The sequence below is a fragment of the Pseudophryne corroboree genome, chromosome 3 (assembly GCF_028390025.1).
Source record: "Pseudophryne corroboree isolate aPseCor3 chromosome 3, aPseCor3.hap2, whole genome shotgun sequence".
Taxonomy (NCBI): Eukaryota; Metazoa; Chordata; class Amphibia; order Anura; family Myobatrachidae; genus Pseudophryne; species Pseudophryne corroboree.
In genome coordinates this window covers 611,243,869-611,267,177 of record NC_086446.1, presented here as the reverse complement: position 1 = coordinate 611,267,177, position 23,309 = coordinate 611,243,869, and the positions used below count along the sequence as shown (strand labels likewise).

At 43.6% G+C, this 23,309-nt stretch overlaps 1 protein-coding gene across 1 annotated transcript in view; it reads left to right on the top strand.

The window, feature by feature from the left end:
• The window catches only part of PKD2L1 (polycystin 2 like 1, transient receptor potential cation channel), a 154,294-nt gene that overhangs the window by 83,185 nt on the left and 47,800 nt on the right, over positions 1-23,309 (top strand). The window contains exons 3-6 of the mRNA XM_063961605.1: positions 3,844-3,974; positions 9,220-9,473; positions 13,355-13,579; positions 22,438-22,666. Coding sequence (XP_063817675.1) covers positions 3,844-3,974; positions 9,220-9,473; positions 13,355-13,579; positions 22,438-22,666 — 839 coding nt within the window. The remainder of the gene's footprint in view (positions 1-3,843; positions 3,975-9,219; positions 9,474-13,354; positions 13,580-22,437; positions 22,667-23,309) is intronic.

The window sequence follows — 23,309 nt, the reverse complement described above, 5'->3', positions numbered from 1 at the left end:
ACTGTAATGACTTTAAATGTGTTAAAGTGACATACAATCTGAGCCCACTCTGCTTAGCACCAGCATTGAGGATTGGAGTAAACAGAGAAAACTGACAGAATTTATAGCAAAGTCAGCAATCACACTAGCAGTCAGTCACAGGTTATGCATTAGTATAATAAGCAATATGAGCACATATTCAACTACAGATACAGTTAAAGAATGTAGAAGAAACATATTACTGCATTACTTTATAGAAAAGCTTTAACCATATTCAGACACATAGCGAAAGAAACCACAGTAATATTATCAAACTCAAATGCATTATGCACTTATCCAACGATTTGTACTCAATGGTAGATAGAGACTTAGTGCTGTATAGCCCGTACTCAGGAGAGGGGGATACAGAGAGACTTACCCCGCTTCCAGGATGGATCAATACGTTTGCGAACACTGAATGGATCCAGACACTAAGTGTACACCGCTGCTCCATGAACACCCAAGTGAACACTGACGCACCAGTCACACAGCCGCCTATGCTGCAACTGGGTCCCTTAGTACACAGAGTCTTGGTCCGAAGCGGGAATTCAGTTCATGGCGGGAGACTCTGAGGAAACTGGTCATGAACCGGGGGGGGGAGGGGCGACTAGGGGAGCGTCTGACTCCCCACTGCTGACATCAACCCTAGGGATCGCGGCCTCATGCTACCCCTGGAGCCTATGATCCCTAAGGCCTACCGCTGCTGCACTCTCGGTGTTTGGTAGTCTCCCCCCAAAAGGCTGTGTCCGTGTGCCCCCTCTAAGCGGAACCGATGCCTTACCTTCCCCCCGTGCTCCGGCCACAGCCTGGTAACATCTGCTGAACCTGCTAGTTTTATCTGACACATACGCCCGCCGAAACAGCACTGTACTCGTGGGTAATCGTTGTCGCGACTCGGCAGGGAGTTGTTGGAGCAACTCTTTCTAAGGTACGTATAAGACGCTGTTTAGAAAGATAACCCAGAAAAAATAGTAAGACTATAAAAAAGCTTATGGCTGCTAAAAACCAGCAGCCTTGAGACCATGGTCCGGCTCCTGCCGCACCAAACAAAAAATTGATTTGCCTGAGCCAGAAGGCGGGAATATATGGTCGGACTCGCTGCATGCTGGGAGGCCAGAAAGCTTTGACCGATTGGTGCAAGATCCGCTGTCGCTCAACCATATCCAAATGTATCCTGTGGATACCCTGTGGACCCTGCAGGAGAAAAATTGTGTTTTTCATGAAAAACTGCTCCAAACCCTTTTTAATTTTTTTTAGTAACCCACATCGCATTTCCCATACTTATAATGGGAAATACGATATGGCCAAAATTTACTAAAACAAATTAAAAAAAAAAAACACTGCAGTGTGCCCTGTGATATTAATGCCAGCTCAGGCTGGCAAAATCACAGGGCAGCACTGTGATATGTAGCCTTTTGCACAGCTTTCTCTGCATCCTGGGACACGGCAGTGTGATCAAGTCTGATCACTGGTACAAAAAAAAAAAAAAGGCAAACATAAAACTTACCTGTCCAGGAAGCGGTGATCGGTGCTGCTGTGTGGGCTGCTGGGCACCAGGTTCTCCATATGCTGCACTATGACCCCCGGTGCAATAAAGTGTTAAAGTTTTGCAGCGCACAGGATCCGGCGCCAGGCAGCCCAGCAGGAGCAAAGATGACCACGGTCCATGCGATAATTGATACATCCGTGTGATCAAATTAATTATCGCAGTGCGGATTCGGGCAATTTTATCACCTCACATCCGTATTCCTTGGATACGGATGGTGATAAATAGGCCCCACATGCTGGGTACAAATCTGACTGACACGTCGGTGGACCCGCCGTTGCGTCGACTGAGCGTCAGATCAAGGTAAATTTACACACTTACCAATCGGATGCTTGACGTGTCGGTCAAGAGCCCCAGCTGGCGGGCATTTGAATTGTCCCGCACAGTTGTGATTACAGCTCCCTGCAGCAAGGACTGCCTGTACACACAGCCAGTAGCGCTGATATACAGTATCTGCATATATATCGGCTGTGCTGCACAGCCAACGCGCTGTGTCTGAGAATGACACATCGGGGGTGCACACCTGCTGATGGGCTCAAGATATATCAGCCAGTGTTACTAAGCATTAGAGAAAATTATACATAATTTACTAATCAGCTCCTAATTGTCATTTTTCAAACACAGCCAGTAACATGACAGTCAGGGACTGATTGGCTTTTACTTTATCACTCACCACTTTATCACTCTCCAAGGCTTTGTACATCCACCCCTAAATTACTAAGGAGCCACAAAAGAAAAAAACAGTGCAGGTAATGTACAAAGTGCACTCTGAGCTGGGTGGTCTTCAGTATGCCGAATGTCGGGATCCCGCGCGCACAGTATACCGGCGCCGGAATCCCAACACCTGGCATACCGACAGATATTCTCCCTCGTGGGGGTCCACGACCCCCCTGGAGGGAGAATAAATAGCGTGGCGCGTGTAGCGCGCCACCGTGCCCGCAGCGTGGCAAGCGCAGCGAGCCCGCAAGGGGCTCCTTTGCGCTCACCACGCTGTCGGTATGCCGGCGGTCGGGCTCCCGGCGCCGGAATGCTGGTCGCCGGGAGCCCAGCCGCCGACATACCATACTACACCCCTCTGAGCTTACAGTGCTGTTGGACACATCTTACATAATAAGTGCACGCATAAACAGAGCCGACAAACAGGGTCAAATTACTTGTGTATGCTTAGCTGAGCAAATCCTAAAATGCGCACATCACTGTAGTAGCCATATACACCCAAACTGAGGTTTATGCCAGGAAGCTATAGTAGTAACATACTGTATGCTGTTGGTTTATGCCAGGAGACAATAGCACATACTGTAATTGCCAACTTTATGCCTGCAGAGTGGAAATGGCTGTATGCCCCTTAGTACAACAGCATGGAACTTCCATACCTTTATCCCATTTCAATAACTCACTCCAGGAAATGTATTCTCATTATTCTCCATATAGCTGAAAAAGCGCCCTCTCTTCATGCAACGCCTCCCACTGGCAAACTTCTGCTCCACTGCAATCGCCATCACCATCACCATCACCGTGCTCTTTGGTGGAATGTATTAAACTGACAGCCAGCCATTCTGTGCTTAGTCTGACGATTCAGGCACTTCTGTCCCTCTGTTAAGGTGGAAATGGAAGCGCACTTGTACAAATTGAGGTGCATTTTACCAGCAGAGAGGATGTGCTCTTTGTAATGGCTTCCAGTGAATATGGTAAATAATATCTTTTTTGTCTAACTAAATAATGATCAAGTTCAATTATGTTTACTACAAAACAGATATATGGGCTGCTAAGGGTGAATACATGCTGTGATGCGGTCTCTCTTGACAAAGGTTCTGAGGGAACCGAAACGTTGACATGCTCCCATTTTCGCTTGCGGCTAATTCTCACTTTTGAGATGCACCTGTAAATTTATTCAGGAGCAAAGTGGTGAGTGTCTGTACTACTGGATTGAAAATAAATAAATAAATTATATATATATATATATATATATACACACACACATATATATATATAATATATATAATATATATATATATATATATATATATATTACTCAAATAAGTATCCTGCCTGGAAGTCTTCCCAAGATTTTAATACAACGTTATTAGCCCTGCAATGCAAAAATAAGGCGGCACTCCATGGACTTTATAAATGTGCAAAAACTATACTTTACTCCATTATCAACGTTTCAAGACAATTCCAGCCTTTTCATCCAGATATAAATAAATATATATCACATTTTCTGTTAATGACTGTATGATAAGAAGTAAGATATACTTCACAATATATTGTCTTTTCAGTGACATATGGGATGACGAGCTCTAACACTTACTATTACACAAATGTGATGTCCACACTTTTCCTGTCCACGCCGTCATCTGATACTGGAGTTACGTTCCAGACTATTGGCAGCATGAGTGATTTTTGGTCGGTGAGTAGAAGTACTTAATGACTGATTCCACTGTGTCTAGACATAAAGTATACTTTCATTATTTCACATCATCGTCAACATTGTCATACAGAAGTTTAACTGTAAGGCACCACAAAACTCATCAGGACCTGACAATCAGAGCTGCAAATCATACAAAATACAATTCACACATAAAAAAAGACCAATACTTACAAAGTTGTGGGAAGGGTGGGTAAATTTATTAAGTGGCAGGTTTGCAAACTAATGGGCATCGCCGCGGATTGACGACAGGTTCCTACTGCAAAATACAGAAAAATAACCCACCGTCCATCCCCATCTACACCCCTATCTCGTTGCGTTTACAAGTACTGCAGAGATCTCGAAGATCTGCGCATGCTTTTTTATTATAAGTGTGAAAATGTTAATTTTTTTATTTATATAAATGAAGTGGCGTGACCCCCAGAATTAAAAAACAGTCGTAGGTCTTGAAGCCTAGGCTGGAAGTGGAAACATTGGGAGGACGCGTTGGATATGTGTGACCGGCGAGTACCTCCTATTTTCCGCTAACCAGCACTGGGCTTTATCCACCAGGGTCGGTGGCACTATAGCAGGGTGAACTCTAAGAATGGGGTCTCCCCCCTACCACGGTGCCTACCAGTCACAGGATTGGAATCCATAGAGAGCATTCCCCTCAAGGAACACCTGCCTGTGCTAAAAGCACTACCACCCAGTGGTGGGAGTAGTGTTAATAATCAGTGTGAAATAATTTAATATCCTTTGTAATTGGTGCACTACAGGCCCCACCTAGCCCTGTCATGCCCAATTTTAATTGCTCCCAGTGCACTCTGTCTCTTTAAGAACCACAAGTGCCAGCATGCCCCAGCAGATAGGGCCCTGTAACAAAAATACTACAATAAAGACAGGAGAAACAAACCAAATTGGTAAATACCTCATTAAATAACCACGCCTCCAGACCCCCAGGTACCAATATATTATTTATACATCCCTTGGGAAAGGTCCTTTTCCGTTTTTATATGCATCCCATGTACTTGGCAAAAAAAAACAGATCCCTGCTAAACATCGCTGTACTGCTTCCATTGAAAGTCTATTACAAATGACAGGCACAGCTGCGCCAACACTCTGACCAATCAGAGCACTCCCATTTAGTTCTATGGCAGTGCCCAATAGTGACCTGTTATATGCCACAGGTTTACATAATCCAAAATCAGAACAAATCATAAGTATAAAACAGTACAAGGATGAAATGCATGTATAACCTCAGATGCAGTTCACCACAACGCGATTCACAGAGTATGTGCACTTCTTCGGTCATTGTCTGACCCAGAGCATTTTGTGAATCATTATAATATTACTAGGGTGCTTGCGAACGACATCAGCAATGTAAAGTATCTGCCCTGAAATATGTCCGATATACTGTACAGTTCTTGTGACCTCACAGCACTTGTACTCACTGTTTGACACTTCCAATAGTCAGGAGCATTACTGCACAAGAGACCTGGGATACAAGCTCATTATGATATGTACCACTCAAACCATCATCACTTATCACAACTGTGTTCCAAATTATTATTACGTAGCTATAGCTCCTGTCATAGGCAGTCACTTACCCCATCATCAGTACTGTGCCCAGTGCTATGCCATCAGTACTGTATCTGTGCAGTAATAGTATTATATAAAGCAATATTCATCCCCCACCTCAGAGCCAGCCCTAGGCATAGACAAACTAGGCAAATGCCTAGGCCATTTGGTATGCCTAGGGACACAAGCAGCTTCTGCTGATTAAAATGATATGCGGCATGCCTATATTCTGTGTGTGACTGCAGTTGTATCTGCATATGAAATGCTACGTTAGGTGTATTCCTGAAAATCACTGTAATGTAGCATTTGTATGCAGATACAGACACAGTCGCACACAGAATAGAGGCATGCCACATATAATTTTAATCAGCAGAAGCTGCTTATGCATCCTAGTCACATAGTAATACAAATAAGACGCATTTTTGTCAAAAAAAGGCGCCCGACATTAGCAGAGCTGCAAGATGACTCACGCCAGGTATCTCCTGCTGCATGGCGTATTGAGGCAAGATGTGTGAGGACACATCAATATCCAAGCAGAGGCAGAGGTCACAATGTTAGTGGCCATGTGAGTGCCGTGTGCGGGTAGGTTGGTTGTGCAGTAGTGTTCGGCATATGTGTAAAGGACATTATGTGTATAAGGGCATTACAAAAGGTTGGCATAATGTGCAAGGCACATTATGTTTACAAGGACATTAATGATGTGTGTAATATGCGTAAGGGGCATTACTGTGCTGTATTATGCGTATAAATGCAATACTAATGTGTGGCATTATGTGTATAAGGTGCTCTACTGTGTGGCGTAACGTATTGAAAGGGCACTACTGTGTGGTCTAATGTGAATAAAGAGCAGTGTGACATAATGTGAATAAGGTGCACTACTCTGAGGAGTAACGTACAGTGCATTCGGAAAATATTCACAGCACTTCACTTTTTCCAAATTGTTATGTTACAGCCTTATTTCAAAATTGAATAAATTAATTTTTCCCCTCAAAATTCTACACACAATACCCCATAAGGACAACGTGAAAAAAGTTTTTGAGATTTTTGCAAATTTATTAAAAATAAAAAAACTAAGACATTACATGTATATAAGTATTCAAAGCCTTTGCCATGAAGCTCTAAATTGAGCTCAGGTGCATCCTGTTTCCACTGATCATCCTTGAGATGTTCCTACAGCTTAATTGGAGTCCACCTGTGGTAAATTCAGCTTATTGGACATGATTTGAAAAGGCACAAACCTGTCTATATAAGGTCCCAGACTTGACAGTGCATGTCTGAGCACAAACCATGCATGAAGTCAAAGGAATTGTCTGCAGACCTCCAAGACAGGATTGTCTCGAGGCACAAATCTGGGGAAGGGTACAGAAAAATATCTGCTGCTTTGAAGGTCCCAATGAGCACAGTGGCCTCCATCATCCATAAATGGAAGAAGTTCGGAACCACCTGGACTCTTCCTAGAGCTGGACGTCCGTCTAAACTGAGCAATCGGGGAGAAGGGCCCTAGTCAGGAGGTGACCAAGAACTCGATAGTCACTCTGTCAGAGCTACAGCATTCCTCTGTGGAGAGAGGAGAACCTTCCAGAAGGACAACCATCTCTGCAGCAATTCACCAATCAGGCCTGCATGGTAGAGTGGCCAGACGGAAGTCACTCCTTAGTAAAAAGCACATGGCAGCCCGTCTGAAGTTTGCCAAAATGCACCTGAAGGACTCTCAGACCATGAGAAACAAAATTCTCTGGTCTGATGAGACAAAGATTGAGCTCTTTGGTGTGAATGCCAGGCATCATGTTTGGAGGAAACCAGGCACCGCTCATCACCAGGCAAAACCATCCCTACAGTAAAACATGGTGGTGGCAGCATCATGCTGTGGGGATGTATTCTAGCGGCAGGAACTGGAAGACTAGTCAGGATAGAGGGAAAGATAAATGCAGCAAAGTACAGAGAAATCCTGGATAAAAACCTGCTCCAGACCTCAGACTGGGGTGACGGTTCATCTTTCAGCAGGACAACGACCCTTCACACACAGCCAAGATATAAAAGGAGTGGCTTCAGGACAACTCTGTGAATGTCCTTGAGTGGCCCAGCTAGAGCCCAGACTTGAATCTGATTGAACATCCCTGGAGAGATCTGAAAATGGCTGTGCACCGACGCTTCCTATCCAACCTGATGGAGCTTGAGAGGTGCTACAAAGAGGAATGGGCGAAACTGTGCCAAGCTTGTGGCATCATATTCAAAAAGACATGAGGCTGTAATTGCTGCCAAAGGTGCATCAACAAAGTATTGAGCAAAGGCTGTGAATACTTATGTACATGTGATTTCTTAGTTTTTTATTTTTAATAAGTGCAAAAATCTCAAAATAACTTTTTTCACATTGTAATTATGGGGTATTGTGTATAGAATTTTGAGAAAAGATTCATTTATTCAATTTTGGAATAAGGCTGTAACATAACAAAATGTGGAAAAAGTGAATACTTTCCGTATGCACTGTATATAAGCTAAAGTGGTATTACTGTGTGATGTAATGTGAATAAGGGACACTATCGCATGATAAAATGTGAATAAAGTTGCACTACTGTGAGGCGTAATTTGAATTGGGGGTACTATTGTGTGGCTATGCCCCTTCCCAGCAAGAACACGCCCCTTTCTGAGGTGTGCGCCGAATGTGTGCACTGTTCCTATTTAAAATCTAGGAGGTAGGAGCACCAAAATGAGGACTGCTATAGGTGAGGGGTGATGGTGCTGGGAAAGGGGTGCAGGGTCAGAGGCGGAACTAGCGGCGGTGCTAGGAGGCACCAGCCAAAATCTTGCCTAGGGCATCATATTGGTTAGGACCGGCTCTTCCCTACCTCCCCCTAAATTATCCCTCTTTCTGTTGTTTCCAAACAAATAAGTAAAACTAATTTCTCCTGCTGCTTCTTATGATGGCTCCATGTCACCACAAGGCCACTTGTGGGGCACCAGTTTGTTTGTTGCAATGGCTCCATGTTATTTTTGTGCTCTTGACTTCTATTGCAGATAATCAGAAGGTAACATAGACTCACTGCAATAAACTCTACTCTGTCTACAGGTATAATAGCAGTGCCGGATTACCAATAGGCATAAGAATGCTGCATAATCACCTACCTCTATCCATTAATACCTCAATCCAAGATTTTGTGAGTCATTGATGCTAATAATAGGTTTGATTTCATCATCGCAATGCGTTATGCAGGCACTGTGTACACTGCTAGCCATTATCTCATATTCTAATTCCTGATCATGAAATAGTTTCCCTCAATGACTTACCCCTGGGCATCTGTACGGTTATCCTGCCTGGATCACTGCACCCTACAGCTTGCCTCGTACACTGACCAGTGCTGACAAATATTTTAATTCTGAATAAAAATAAATTAGTAATTAATATTATACTTTGACACACGCAACACATTCCTGTTAGACAACACTTATGTTCTGCAAAGCTTCACCTTGCAGCGATAGAATTAAAGGGAAAGATAATTTGTACAAGGGAGCCACCTAGGGGTGACAACCCAAAATGCTCATTAGAAGAGTCACAATCTGCTCTAATACTGTAGGTACTTAGCAGTGACATAACTCTTATTACCTTGGTTTCAGCTGATAACTGGATGAGGATCTGTAACACTATCTTAATCTCCATTTTACCTCCCAGTATTCACAGGGACCATTACTAGATGGCCTTTATTGGACCAAATGGTACAACAACGCATCCTTAGACCACACTCCAAATTCATTCATTTACTATGAGAACCTGCTGCTTGGAGTCCCACGCATGCGACAGCTGAAGGTAGAGAATAATTCTTGTGTTGTACATAAGGACTTTAGAGAAGACATCTCGGGTTGTTACGATGTATATTCTAAGGATGAAGAGGACAAAAATCCATTTGGACTGGTGAACGGGACAGCGTAAGTACATTATGTTCTCGTTAGTGAAAGAAAGCTGTGGCTGTTTTGAGACTTGCTAATCACTGTTATTTTCTGTGCCCAAATTTACTATACAGCTTTTAATAACTAATTATCACAATCTCACATTTATTCTGAGCTTATTTTATTTATCAACAATTTTTTAGATTTCTCCTTCATCTTACACAGCGATTTACAGAGAATACTTAATAATTTACATCAGTACCTGCCCCAGGGTCTATTAACCACTCAACTTACGATTGTTTCCTCACAACAACGCTCAGAAATTGTCAGGGGTTTTATTACTTATTAAAGTTTAAAAAGTATTTTTAATAATATTTTTAAATATTTAATTTTAATATATATATATATATATTGTGTTGCACCCCCCCATCCCTCTTGTGTTCATAGGCCCCCATTATAAAATAATGTCCCATCCCCCATTACCAATACAGGATGCATTTAGCATTTGGCCCAGGGCAGGGGGTTAGGCACTGTGGGGGGAGAGGAAGGGGGAGGGGGGGGGGTAGCCCTATCTGCCAACTGCCGAAGGTTAGCAGTCACTCTGTGGCTAATGTGTTTATTTTTATTTTAACACCCCCCCCCCCCCCTCCAGTATAATTAAACTTTATAGTTAATTAATATTTGAAAGAAGGTGAAATAGTTTAAGGAGAGAGTGAGCAGGTTCAGCTGTGCAAGTAGGGCATTGCTTTCACTATATGTTTTAACCTTGGCAGTTTTGTACCCACTGAACTAAAAGCCGTAGAGGGCACACCTAACCGAGCCCCTTTGATGTGGAGGACGTCCCACTCCACAGCCATGAATGGGCTTTGAAAAAAAAAAATGATAGCGCTGTTCGGCTGCTTTATCGATTAGCACTTCAACTAAGAATGCAAAAATTTGCTACAGAAAATAATGTATTACCAGTTTCAAAACATACATATAGAATTTACTTCTTTTTTAAAAATATTAGGTCAATTTTATTTGGGATGTTAGAATGAACAACACGGCTAATGGTATTTTCTAAAAATAGAATGTCTTCTAAAAAAGGAAAAAGAAAAAACAAGTTATAATGTGTGTGCATCAGGCATAAAACAGCTCTGAAATTGATGTTGGAATGTGATGATCACTAACCTCGAAAAATGGTATCAGTACAAGGGTGAGGGACAGTGGATGGAACCCAAAGCTTCATTGGTGTATGCTAGAGGTTCTCAAACACAGTCCTCAAGGCACCCCAATGGTCCAGGTTTTAAGTACAGGTTGAGTATCCCATATCCATATATTCCGAAATACGGAATATTCCGAAATACGGACTTTTTTGAGTGAGAGTGAGATAGTAAAATCTTTGTTTTTTGATGGCTCAGTGTACACAAACTTTGTTTAATATACAAAGTTATTAATAATATTGTATTAAATGACCTTCAGGCTGTGTATACAAGGTGTATATGAAACATAAATGAATTGTGTGTATGTACACACGCTTTGTTTAATGCACAAAGTTATAAAAAATATTGGCAAAAATGACCTTCAGGCTGTGTGTATAAGGTGTATATGAAACATAAATGCATTTTGTGCTTAGATTTAGGTCCCATCACCATGAAATCTCATTATGGTATGCAATTATTCCAAAATACGGAAAAATCCGTTATCCAAAATACCTCTGGTCCCAAGCATTTTGGATAAGGGATACTCAACCTGTATATCCATGGCTCAGCACAAATGGTTAAATCACTTTGTCTGAAGTACTAATAATGTCACCTGCGGCCAAGCATGGATATACTTAAAACATGGACTGTTGGGGTGTCTTGAGGACCAAGTTTAAGAACCTCTGGTGTACGCGATTGGCTTGTTCTCTCCATGGCAACTGATCTGTAGGATCATCAAATATTTACTCATTATTTGCCGATACCTGGAAGTTTGTACTGCTTTAATTTACACGTGTAGAAGCTATTTATTTGCACTTTAATTTTTAGCAAAGTTGCTGTAGAGAATTACCTATGTTTGTACATGAAAATTTGCTTTTGCCGTTAAGTTTTCATTTTACAGATTTATTTTTAACTAGCTGGGGTACCCAGCGTTGCCCGGGATTTTAAGAATGTATGATTACAAAAATAAATGTAAATATTAAACACACAGTATAAATAACATTGTAGATAGCTGAATACCTGTGCTTTGCTACGGGATGAGGACGGTAAATTAGAATGATAGTTGTTCATTAATTTACGTTGGTTGGAGATCTAGTATGTAGGCATATCTTGCTTCCCTGATGCACTTTGTGTAGTGGCCAGACCCCATTTTGGTCCCCCAAGGGACCCTGCTCTTCCCACTATACAACTCTCAATCTGTGGCTTCCTGCTGCCTCCATTCCCCTCCTCTGATCATGTCAGTGCCCCTGTGAAATTATTGATTTTTTTACAGTTTCTTATATAGCGCAGCACATTATGTAATTCCTGATATACTCTGTGCTGCTGGGGGACCGTGCTACTTCCACTATATAACTCTCAGTGTGTGGGTTTGTGCTACCTGCATTCCTCTCCTCACATCATGCCACTGGCCCTGTCACATGCAGCCCTGTCATCACTGACATATCATGCTTGTCCTGATATAGTCTGTGCTGCTGGCCCACCCCTAGGAGTGCTAGTGGTGTGTTACCCCCACAGTGTTTGTTCCCAGAGTGTAAGTCATATGTGTAGTAAGTTTGGTGTAAATTGCTCCAGGCATTCCAGAGTTATGCAGTCTGCTGAAAAACTCTGTGCTGCTGCCTCACCCCTAGGGGTGCTAGGGGTGTCTTACCCCCACAGTGTTTGTTCCCAGCTTGTAAGTCATATGTGTACCAAGTTTGTTATAAATTGGTCCAGGCATTCGGGAGTTATGCTGTCTCCTGAAATACTCTGTGCTGCTGTCCCACCCCTAGGGGTGTCTAACCCCCACAGAGTTTGTTCCAAGATTGTAAGTCATGTGTGTACCAAGTTTGGTGTAAATTACTCTAGGCCTTCCACAGTTATGCTGTCTGCTGACATACTCTGTGCTGCTGTCCCACCCTTAGGGGTGCTAGGGGTGTCTGACCCCCACAGTGTTTGTTCCCAGAGTGTAAGTCATATGTGTAGTAAGTTTGGTGTAAATTGCTCCAGGCATTCCAGAGTTATGCCGTCTGCTGAAAAACTCTGTGCTGCTGCCTCACCCCTAGGGGTGCTAGGGGTGTCTTACCCCCACAGTGTTTGTTCCCAGCTTGTAAGTCATATGTGTACCAAGTTTGTTGTAAATTGGTCCAGGCATTCGGGAGTTATGCTGTCTCCTGAAATACTCTGTGCTGCTGGCCCACCCCTAGGGGTGTATAACCCCCACAGAGTTTGTTCCAAGATTGTAAGTCATGTGTGTACCAAGTTTGGTGTTAATTACTCTAGGCCTTCCACAGTTATGCTGTCTGCTGACATACTCTGTGCTGCTGTCCCACCCTTAGGGGTGCTAGGGGTGGCTGACCCCCACAGTGTTTGTTTCCACGGTGAAAGTCATATGTGTACCAAGTTTGTTGTAAATTGCTGCAGGCATTCCAGAGTTATGCTGTCTGCTGAAATACTCAGTGCTGCTGCCCCACCCCTAGGGGTGCTAGGTGTGTAGGGGGCATTACACAATGACAGTGCTTAAATCATTGTTAAAATATAAACACATCTTTTCTAGTTATACACAATTATGTCTAATGATAAAAATATTTAAGAAGTGCACGTCTGTTATTTATATATACTAATTGTAAAAATATTTAGTATATACTGTAGTCTAATATTTATTCCTAATAATTCTATTACTTTGATATTATTAATGGATTCTGCTATAGTACTGTTATTTAAATACATATTTATATATATAATTATTATTTTTGTCACCAGGTGGACATATCATACAGAGGATGAACTAGGAGGGTCGTCACACTGGGGGAAAATAGCGACCTACAGTGGGGGAGGTTATTATTTAGATTTTGATTTGACTAAACAAGACACACTAAGTGGCCTGCAAACCTTGAAAAGTAACCTTTGGCTGGATAGAGGAACTCGTGTGGTCTTCATTGATTTTTCAGTGTATAATGCCAACATCAACCTATTTTGTGTTTTAAGGTAAGCACATTTAAATGTATGCTCCCATTCAGGATAAGATTGCAGCTAGCGACACTATGAGGCCTTTTATTAATATTTGTGGTATAAGCCCCGAAAACATGGGAGGGAGGCGGTGAGCAAGCACTGGCCGAGTAAGGGCATGTTCATGTAAATACAGCTTATGCAGACCACAACAAAGATTCATGTTCTGTGTTAGGTGCATATAACATGCAGCTGAATTTAAAATATATGCCTATGATGATGACAATCAGCAGATACTTGTGATTGGCTTAGTCTTACAGTACAAGTATAACTGAGAATGTGGCAATGGTTTATTTCATATTCCGAGGTACAAACCTCCCAGCTGTCCATCAAAAGTCCTGAGTGAGACAGTCCCTTGAAGATATCTGAAGGGACTGTCTCTGCATACTTGCATAATTTTGATGACCCCTCTCCAGGAGATGCCTGAGATGCTACAGGACCCTTTTGGCCCTGCCCCCAACACAAGAAAATACAGTGGTACCGGTCCGTGGGGAGGGGAGGGGAGGGGAGGGGGTGGTGTTACAATGATGCAATTTGCATATTTTAGTACCACCCCTCCATAAGGTGCTATGATTCCATTATCATCTCCAGAATGAATGACTGACAAGATTTTAAGTCAGCTGTGTACGAAGTTTGGTGTAAATTGTAGAGATGAGCGCCTGAAATTTTTCGGGTTTTGTGTTTTGGTTTTGGGTTCGGTTCCGCGGCCGTGTTTTGGGTTCGAACGCGTTTTGGCAAAACCTCACCGAATTTTTTTTGTCGGATTCGGGTGTGTTTTGGATTCGGGTGTTTTTTTCCAAAAACACTAAAAAACAGCTTAAATCATAGAATTTGGGGGTCATTTTGATCCCAAAGTATTATTAACCTCAAAAACCATAATTTACACTCATTTTCAGTCTATTCTGAATACCTCACACCTCACAATATTATTTTTAGTCCTAAAATTTGCACCGAGGTCGCTGTGTGAGTAAGATAAGCGACCCTAGTGGCCGACACAAACACCGGGCCCATCTAGGAGTGGCACTGCAGTGTCACGCAGGATGTCCCTTCCAAAAAACCCTCCCCAAACAGCACATGACGCAAAGAAAAAAAGAGGCGCAATGAGGTAGCTGTGTGAGTAAGATTAGCGACCCTAGTGGCCGACACAAACACCGGGCCCATCTAGGAGTGGCACTGCAGTGTCACGCAGGATGGCCCTTCCAAAAAACCCTCCCCAAACAGCACATGACGCAAAGAAAAAAAGAGGCGCAATGAGGTAGCTGTGTGAGTAAGATTAGCGACCCTAGTGGCCGACACAAACACCGGGCCCATCTAGGAGTGGCACTGCAGTGTCACGCAGGATGGCCCTTCCAAAAAACCCTCCCCAAACAGCACATGACGCAAAGAAAAAAAGAGGCGCAATGAGGTAGCTGACTGTGTGAGTAAGATTAGCGACCCTAGTGGCCGACACAAACACCGGGCCCATCTAGGAGTGGCACTGCAGTGTCACGCAGGATGTCCCTTCCAAAAAACCCTCCCCAAACAGCACATGACGCAAAGAAAAAAAGAGGCGCAATGAGGTAGCTGTGTGAGTAAGATTAGCGACCCTAGTGGCCGACACAAACACCGGGCCAATCTAGGAGTGGCACTGCAGTGTCACGCAGGATGTCCCTTCCAAAAAACCCTCCCCAAACAGCACATGACGCAAAGAAAAAAAGAGGCGCAATGAGGTAGCTGACTGTGTGAGTAAGATTAGCGACCCTAGTGGCCGACACAAACACCGGGCCCATCTAGGAGTGGCACTGCAGTGTCACGCAGGATGTCCCTTCCAAAAAACCCTCCCCAAACAGCACATGACGCAAAGAAAAAAAGAGGCGCAATGAGGTAGCTGACTGTGTGAGTAAGATTAGCGACCCTAGTGGCCGACACAAACACCGGGCCCATCTAGGAGTGGCACTGCAGTGTCACGCAGGATGTCCCTTCCAAAAAACCCTCCCCAATCAGCACATGATGCAAAGAAAAAGAAAAGAAAAAAGAGGTGCAAGATGGAATTGTCCTTGGGCCCTCCCACCCACCCTTATGTTGTATAAACAAAACAGGACATGCACACTTTAACCAACCCATCATTTCAGTGACAGGGTCTGCCACACGACTGTGACTGATATGACGGGTTGGTTTGGACCCCCCCCAAAAAAGAAGCAATTAATCTCTCCTTGCACAAACTGGCTCTACAGAGGCAAGATGTCCACCTCATCTTCACCCTCCGATATATCACCGTGTACATCCCCCTCCTCACAGATTATCAATTCGTCCCCACTGGAATCCACCATCTCAGCTCCCTGTGTACTTTGTGGAGGCAATTGCTGCTGGTCAATGTCTCCGCGGAGGAATTGATTATAATTCATTTTAATGAACATCATCTTCTCCACATTTTCTGGATGTAACCTCGTACGCCGATTGCTGACAAGGTGAGCGGCGGCACTAAACACTCTTTCGGAGTACACACTTGTGGGAGGGCAACTTAGGTAGAATAAAGCCAGTTTGTGCAAGGGCCTCCAAATTGCCTCTTTTTCCTGCCAGTATAAGTAAGGACTGTGTGACGTGCCTACTTGGATGCGGTCACTCATATAATCCTCCACCATTCTATCAATGTTGAGAGAATCATATGCAGTGACAGTAGACGACATGTCCGTAATCGTTGTCAGGTCCTTCAGTCCGGACCAGATGTCAGCATCAGCAGTCGCTCCAGACTGCCCTGCATCACCGCCAGCGGGTGGGCTCGGAATTCTGAGCCTTTTCCTCGCACCCCCAGTTGCGGGAGAATGTGAAGGAGGAGATGTTGACAGGTCGCGTTCCGCTTGACTTGACAATTTTGTCACCAGCAGGTCTTTCAACCCCAGCAGACCTGTGTCTGCCGGAAAGAGAGATCCAAGGTAGGCTTTAAATCTAGGATCGAGCACGGTGGCCAAAATGTAGTGCTCTGATTTCAACAGATTGACCACCCGTGAATCCTTGTTAAGCGAATTAAGGGCTGCATCCACAAGTCCCACATGCCTAGCGGAATCGCTCCCTTTTAGCTCCTCCTTCAATGTCTCCAGCTTCTTCTGCAAAAGCCTGATGAGGGGAATGACCTGACTCAGGCTGGCAGTGTCTGAACTGACTTCACGTGTGGCAAGTTCAAAGGGCATCAGAACCTTGCACAACGTTGAAATCATTCTCCACTGCACTTGAGACAGGTGCATTCCACCTACTATATCGTGCTCAATTGTATAGGCTTGAATGGCCTTTTGCTGCTCCTCCAACCTCTGAAGCATATAGAGGGTTGAATTCCACCTCGTTACCACTTCTTGCTTCAGATGATGGCAGGGCAGGTTCAGTAGTTTTTGGTGGTGCTCCAGTCTTCTGTACGTGGTGCCTGTACGCCGAAAGTGTCCCGCAATTTTTCTGGCCACCGACAGCATCTCTTGCACGCCCCTGTCGTTTTTTAAAAAATTCTGCACCACCAAATTCAAGGTATGTGCAAAACATGGGACGTGCTGGAATTTGCCCATATTTAATGCACACACAATATTGCTGGCGTTGTCCGATGCCACAAATCCACAGGAGAGTCCAATTGGGGTAAGCCATTCCGCGATGATCTTCCTCAGTTGCCGTAAGAGGTTTTCAGCTGTGTGCGTATTCTGGAAAGCGGTGATACAAAGCGTAGCCTGCCTAGGAAATAGTTGGCGTTTGCGAGATGCTGCTACTGGTGCCGCCGCTGCTGTTCTTGCGGCGGGAGTCCATACATCTACCCAGTGGGCTGTCACAGTCATATAGTCCTGACCCTGCCCTGCTCCACTTGTCCACATGTCCGTGGTTAAGTGGACATTGGGTACAACTGCATTTTTTAGGACACTGGTGAGTCTTTTTCTGACGTCCGTGTACATTCTCGGTATCGCCTGCCTAGAGAAGTGGAACCTAGATGGTATTTGGTAACGGGGGCACACTGCCTCAATAAATTGTCTAGTTCCCTGTGAACTAACGGCGGATACCGGACGCACGTCTAACACCAACATAGTTGTCAAGGACTCAGTTATCCGCTTTGCAGTAGGATGACTGCTGTGATATTTCATCTTCCTCGCAAAGGACTGTTGAACAGTCAATTGCTTACTGGAAGTAGTACAAGTGGGCTTACGACTTCCCCTCTGGGATGACCATCGACTCCCAGCGGCAACAACAGCAGCGCCAGCAGCAGTAGGCGTTACACGCAAGGATGCATCGGAGGAATCCCAGGCAGGAGAGGACTCGTCAGAATTGCCAGTGACATGGCCTGCAGGACTATTGGCATTCCTGGGGAAGGAGGAAATTGACACTGAGGGAGTTGGTGGGGTGGTTTGCGTGAGCTTGGTTACAAGAGGAAGGGATTTACTGGTCAGTGGACTGCTTCCGCTGTCACCCAAAGTTTTTGAACTTGTCACTGACTTATTATGAATGCGCTGCAGGTGACGTATAAGGGAGGATGTTCCAAGGTGGTTAACGTCCTTACCCCTACTTATTACAGCTTGACAAAGGGAACACACGGCTTGACACCTGTTGTCCGCATTTCTGGTGAAATACCTCCACACCGAAGAGCTGATTTTTTTGGTATTTTCACCTGGCATGTCAACGGCCATATTCCTCCCACGGACAACAGGTGTCTCCCCGGGTGCCTGACTTAAACAAACCACCTCACCATCAGAATCCTCCTGGTCAATTTCCTCCCCAGCGCCAGCAACACCCATATCCTCCTCATCCTGGTGTACTTCAACACTGACATCTTCAATCTGACTATCAGGAACTGGACTGCGGGTGCTCCTTCCAGCACTTGCAGGGGGCGTGCAAATGGTGGAAGGCGCATGCTCTTCACGTCCAGTGTTGGGAAGGTCAGGCATCGCAACCGACACAATTGGACTCTCCTTGTGGATTTGGGATTTCAAAGAACGCACAGTTCTTTGCGGTGCTTTTGCCAGCTTGAGTCTTTTCAGTTTTCTAGCGAGAGGCTGAGTGCTTCCATCCTCATGTGAAGCTGAACCACTAGCCATGAACATAGGCCAGGGCCTCAGCCGTTCCTTGCCACTCCGTGTGGTAAATGGCATATTGGCAAGTTTACGCTTCTCCTCCGACAATTTTATTTTAGGTTTTGGAGTCCTTTTTTTACTGATATTTGGTGTTTTGGTTTTGACATGCTCTGTACTATGCCATTGGGCATCGGCCTTGGCAGACGACGTTGCTGGCATTTCATCGTCTCGGCCATGACTAGTGGCAGCAGCTTCAGCACGAGGTGGAAGTGGATCTTGATCTTTCCCTAATTTTGGAACCTCAACATTTTTGTTCTCCATATTTTAATAGGCACAACTAAAAGGCACCTCAGGTAAACAATGGAGATGGATGGATTGGATACTAGTATACAATTATGGACTGCCTGCCGAGTGCCGACACAGAGGTAGCCACAGCCGTGAACTACCGCACTGTACTGTGTCTGCTGCTAATATATAGACTGGTTGATAAAGAGATAGTATACTCGTAACTAGTATGTATGTATAAAGAAAGAAAAAAAAACCACGGTTAGGTGGTATATACAATTATGGACGGGCTGCCGAGTGCCGACACAGAGGTAGCCACAGCCGTGAACTACCGCACTGTACTGTGTCTGCTGCTAATATATAGACTGGTTGATAAAGAGATAGTATACTCGTAACTAGTATGTATGTATAAAGAAAGAAAAAAAAAACCACGGTTAGGTGGTATATACAATTATGGACGGGCTGCCGAGTGCCGACACAGAGGTAGCCACAGCCGTGAACTACCGCACTGTACTGTGTCTGCTGCTAATATATAGACTGGTTGATAAAGAGATAGTATACTCGTAACTAGTATGTATGTATAAAGAAAGAAAAAAAAACCACGGTTAGGTGGTATATACAATTATGGACGGGCTGCCGAGTGCCGACACAGAGGTAGCCACAGCCGTGAACTACCGCACTGTACTGTGTCTGCTGCTAATATAGACTGGTTGATAAAGAGATAGTATACTCGTAACTAGTATGTATGTATAAAGAATGAAAAAAAAACCACGGTTAGGTGGTATATACAATTATGGACGGGCTGCCGAGTGCCGACACAGAGGTAGCCACAGCCGTGAACTACCGCACTGTACTGTGTCTGCTGCTAATATATAGACTGGTTGATAAAGAGATAGTATACTCGTAACTAGTATGTATGTATAAAGAAAGAAAAAAAAACCACGGTTAGGTGGTATATACAATTATGGACGGGCTGCCGAGTGCCGACACAGAGGTAGCCACAGCCGTGAACTACCGCACTGTACTGTGTCTGCTGCTAATATATAGACTGGTTGATAAAGAGATAGTATACTCGTAACTAGTATGTATGTATAAAGAAAGAAAAAAAAACCACGGTTAGGTGGTATATACAATTATGGACGGGCTGCCGAGTGCCGACACAGAGGTAGCCACAGCCGTGAACTACCGCACTGTACTGTGTCTGCTGCTAATATAGACTGGTTGATAAAGAGATAGTATACTACTAATATTATATACTGGTGGTCAGGTCACTGGTCACTAGTCACACTGGCAGTGGCACTCCTGCAGCAAAAGTGTGCACTGTTTAATTTTAATATAATATTATGTACTCCTGGCTCCTGCTATAACCTATAACTGGCACTGCAGTAGTGCTCCCCAGTCTCCCCCACAATTATAAGCTGTGTGAGCTGAGCAGTCAGACAGATATATAATATATATAGATGATGCAGCACACTGGCCTGAGCCTGAGCAGTGCACACAGATATGGTATGTGACTGACTGAGTCACTGTGTGTATCGCTTTTTTCAGGCAGAGAACGGATATATTAAATAAACTGCACTGTGTGTCTGGTGGTCACTCACTATATAATATATTATGTACTCCTGGCTCCTGCTATAACCTATAACTGGCACTGCAGTAGTGCTCCCCAGTCTCCCCCACAATTATAAGCTGTGTGAGCTGAGCAGTCAGACAGATATATATAATATTATATATAGATAATAGATGATGCAGCACACTGGCCTGAGCCTGAGCAGTGCACACAGATATGGTATGTGACTGAGTCACTGTGTGCTGTGTATCGCTTTTTTCAGGCAGAGAACGGATTATATTATGTACTCCTGGCTCCTGCTATAACCTATAACTGGCACTGCAGTAGTGCTCCCCAGTCTCCCCCACAATTATAAGCTGTGTGAGCTGAGCAGTCAGACAGATATATATAATATTATATATAGATAATAGATGATGCAGCACACTGGCCTGAGCCTGAGCAGTGCACACAGATATGGTATGTGACTGAGTCACTGTGTATCGCTTTTTTCAGGCAGAGAACGGATTATAAATAAAAGTGGTGGTCACTGGTCACTATCAGCAAAACTCTGCACTGTACACTACTGAGTACTCCTAATGCTCCCCAAAATTAGTAAATCAAGTGTCTCTCTAATCTATTCTAATTCTAAACGGAGAGGACGCCAGCCACGTCCTCTCCCTATCAATCTCAATGCACGTGTGAAAATGGCGGCGACGCGCGGCTCCTTATATAGAATCCGAGTCTCGCGATAGAATCCGAGCCTCGCGAGAATCCGACAGCGTCATGATGACGTTCGGGCGCGCTCGGGTTAACCGAGCAAGGCGGGAAGATCCGAGTCGCTCGGACCCGTGAAAAAAAACATGAAGTTCTGGCGGGTTCGGATTCAGAGAAACCGAACCCGCTCATCTCTAGTAAATTGCTCCAGGCCTTCCACAGTTTTGCTGGCTGATGACATACTCTGTGCTGCTGTCCAACCCCTAGGGGTGCTCGGGGTGTCTGAACCCCATAGTGTTTGTTTCCTGAGTGTAAGTCATATGTGTACCAAGATTGCTGTAAATTGCTGCAGGCATTCCAGAGTTATGCTGTCTGCTGAAATACTCAGTGCTGCTGCCTCACCTCTAAGGGTGCTAGGGGTGTCTTCCTCCCACAGTGTTTGTTGGCAGATTGGAAGGCATATGTGTACCAATTTTTGAGTACATGGGTCCAGCAATTCCGGAGTTATGCTGTCTCCTGATATACTCTGTGCTGCTGTCTGCCCTCCTAGGGGTGCTAGGGTTTTCACACTTTTTTAGTTGCGTCCGCTATGTTTTAATACGCTTGTATGTGAAATTTCACGATCTTCGCTTGTAAACTGTGGATTTGTATAGAAAAACAGACAGAAGGACAGAATGACAGATTTTCATTTTTATATAGTAGATAAATCTTAAAAGTTTTCACACTAAATTATTTTTTTATTAAAAGTAGGAAGAACTTTTACCTTTGTAGCTGTAACATACATTTTCTACTTTCATAGTTTTAATATGTGTAATGTCATTTTATATATATATATATATATATATATATTGTATATACAGTGTGTGTGTGTGTGTGTGTGTGTGTGTGTGTGTGTGTGTGTGTGTGTGTGTGTATATATATATATATATATACACACACATACCTGTATTATCAATTACCCTACTTTTCTTTCATTGTAATACATACATACATACATATATATATATATATATATATATATATATAGACACCTGTATTATCAATTGCCCTACTCTTCTTTCATTGTAATACTAGCAGTCATTTATCTGCATTTTTCTCAAGTTTTATTGTTCTAGCAAAGTGTTTCTGGAAAACATACTGTATGTATTATAGCATGGAAAGAAAAAAGTGAGTCTTTTCTTTATGGTTCCTATACTGCACTGTCTAAGAGACTGTGTGTACTGTATCTAACAAGCTCATAGAAGGATTTTCTTGCCTTTGCTGTGACTTTGCAGGCTTGTAGTGGAATTCCCAGCAACCGGCGGCGCAATCCCATCATGGCAGATCCGTACAGTCAAGCTCATTCGATATGTCAGCAACTGGGATTATTTCATTATTGCCTGTGAAATTATCTTCTGTGTTTTCATCTTTTACTACATGGTGGAGGAAATTCTGGAGCTGAGAATACACAGATTCAAATATTTCACAAGTATCTGGAACATTTTAGATCTTGTGGTTATAATGGTGAGGATCATTTTATAGAAATTACTGTCTATGTCTTCTATGTTGTCTTTCTATTCCATAAAAATGACTGGGAAACACGGACATACTCAGAGTACAGCTGCAGTGGCTAGCTAGCACCTCACACCACATCTGATGTTATGCTTCGATTTATAAATGTGCTACTTTGACATTCATTGGTAACAATAAATAAGATTTGGGTATAGCGCAATCCCTACCCATCCATATATGTGGGTAAATTGGACAGATCCACATTTCTTACAACCAAGCCAATTAGTGTGGTTGTTTACTGATCTAACTTTGCAGACAATGGTGGAATCATTTCTCTGGCATTCCCTTTCCACCTTTCAGACACAGTTTAATTGTAATTACTGGTGACTTTGGGTACACAATTTTGTCAACCAAGTTCTTGGCAAGTTAAGGAACAACTAGAGATGGGTGATTGTATTGTACATGCTATTGAAGAACTATGGTATGCAATTATGTGGATCTTTAAAAACAAAGGCAGTGAATATCTATTTTCATGGGCACGGTGCAATGAAAATAACACATATGAAAATATATATCCTACGGTTAGGCTTCTGTAATAACTAAGGGATAAAAAAAAGCTGCTGGATCCGCCATTCTAATTGTGTGACTGCAGCTT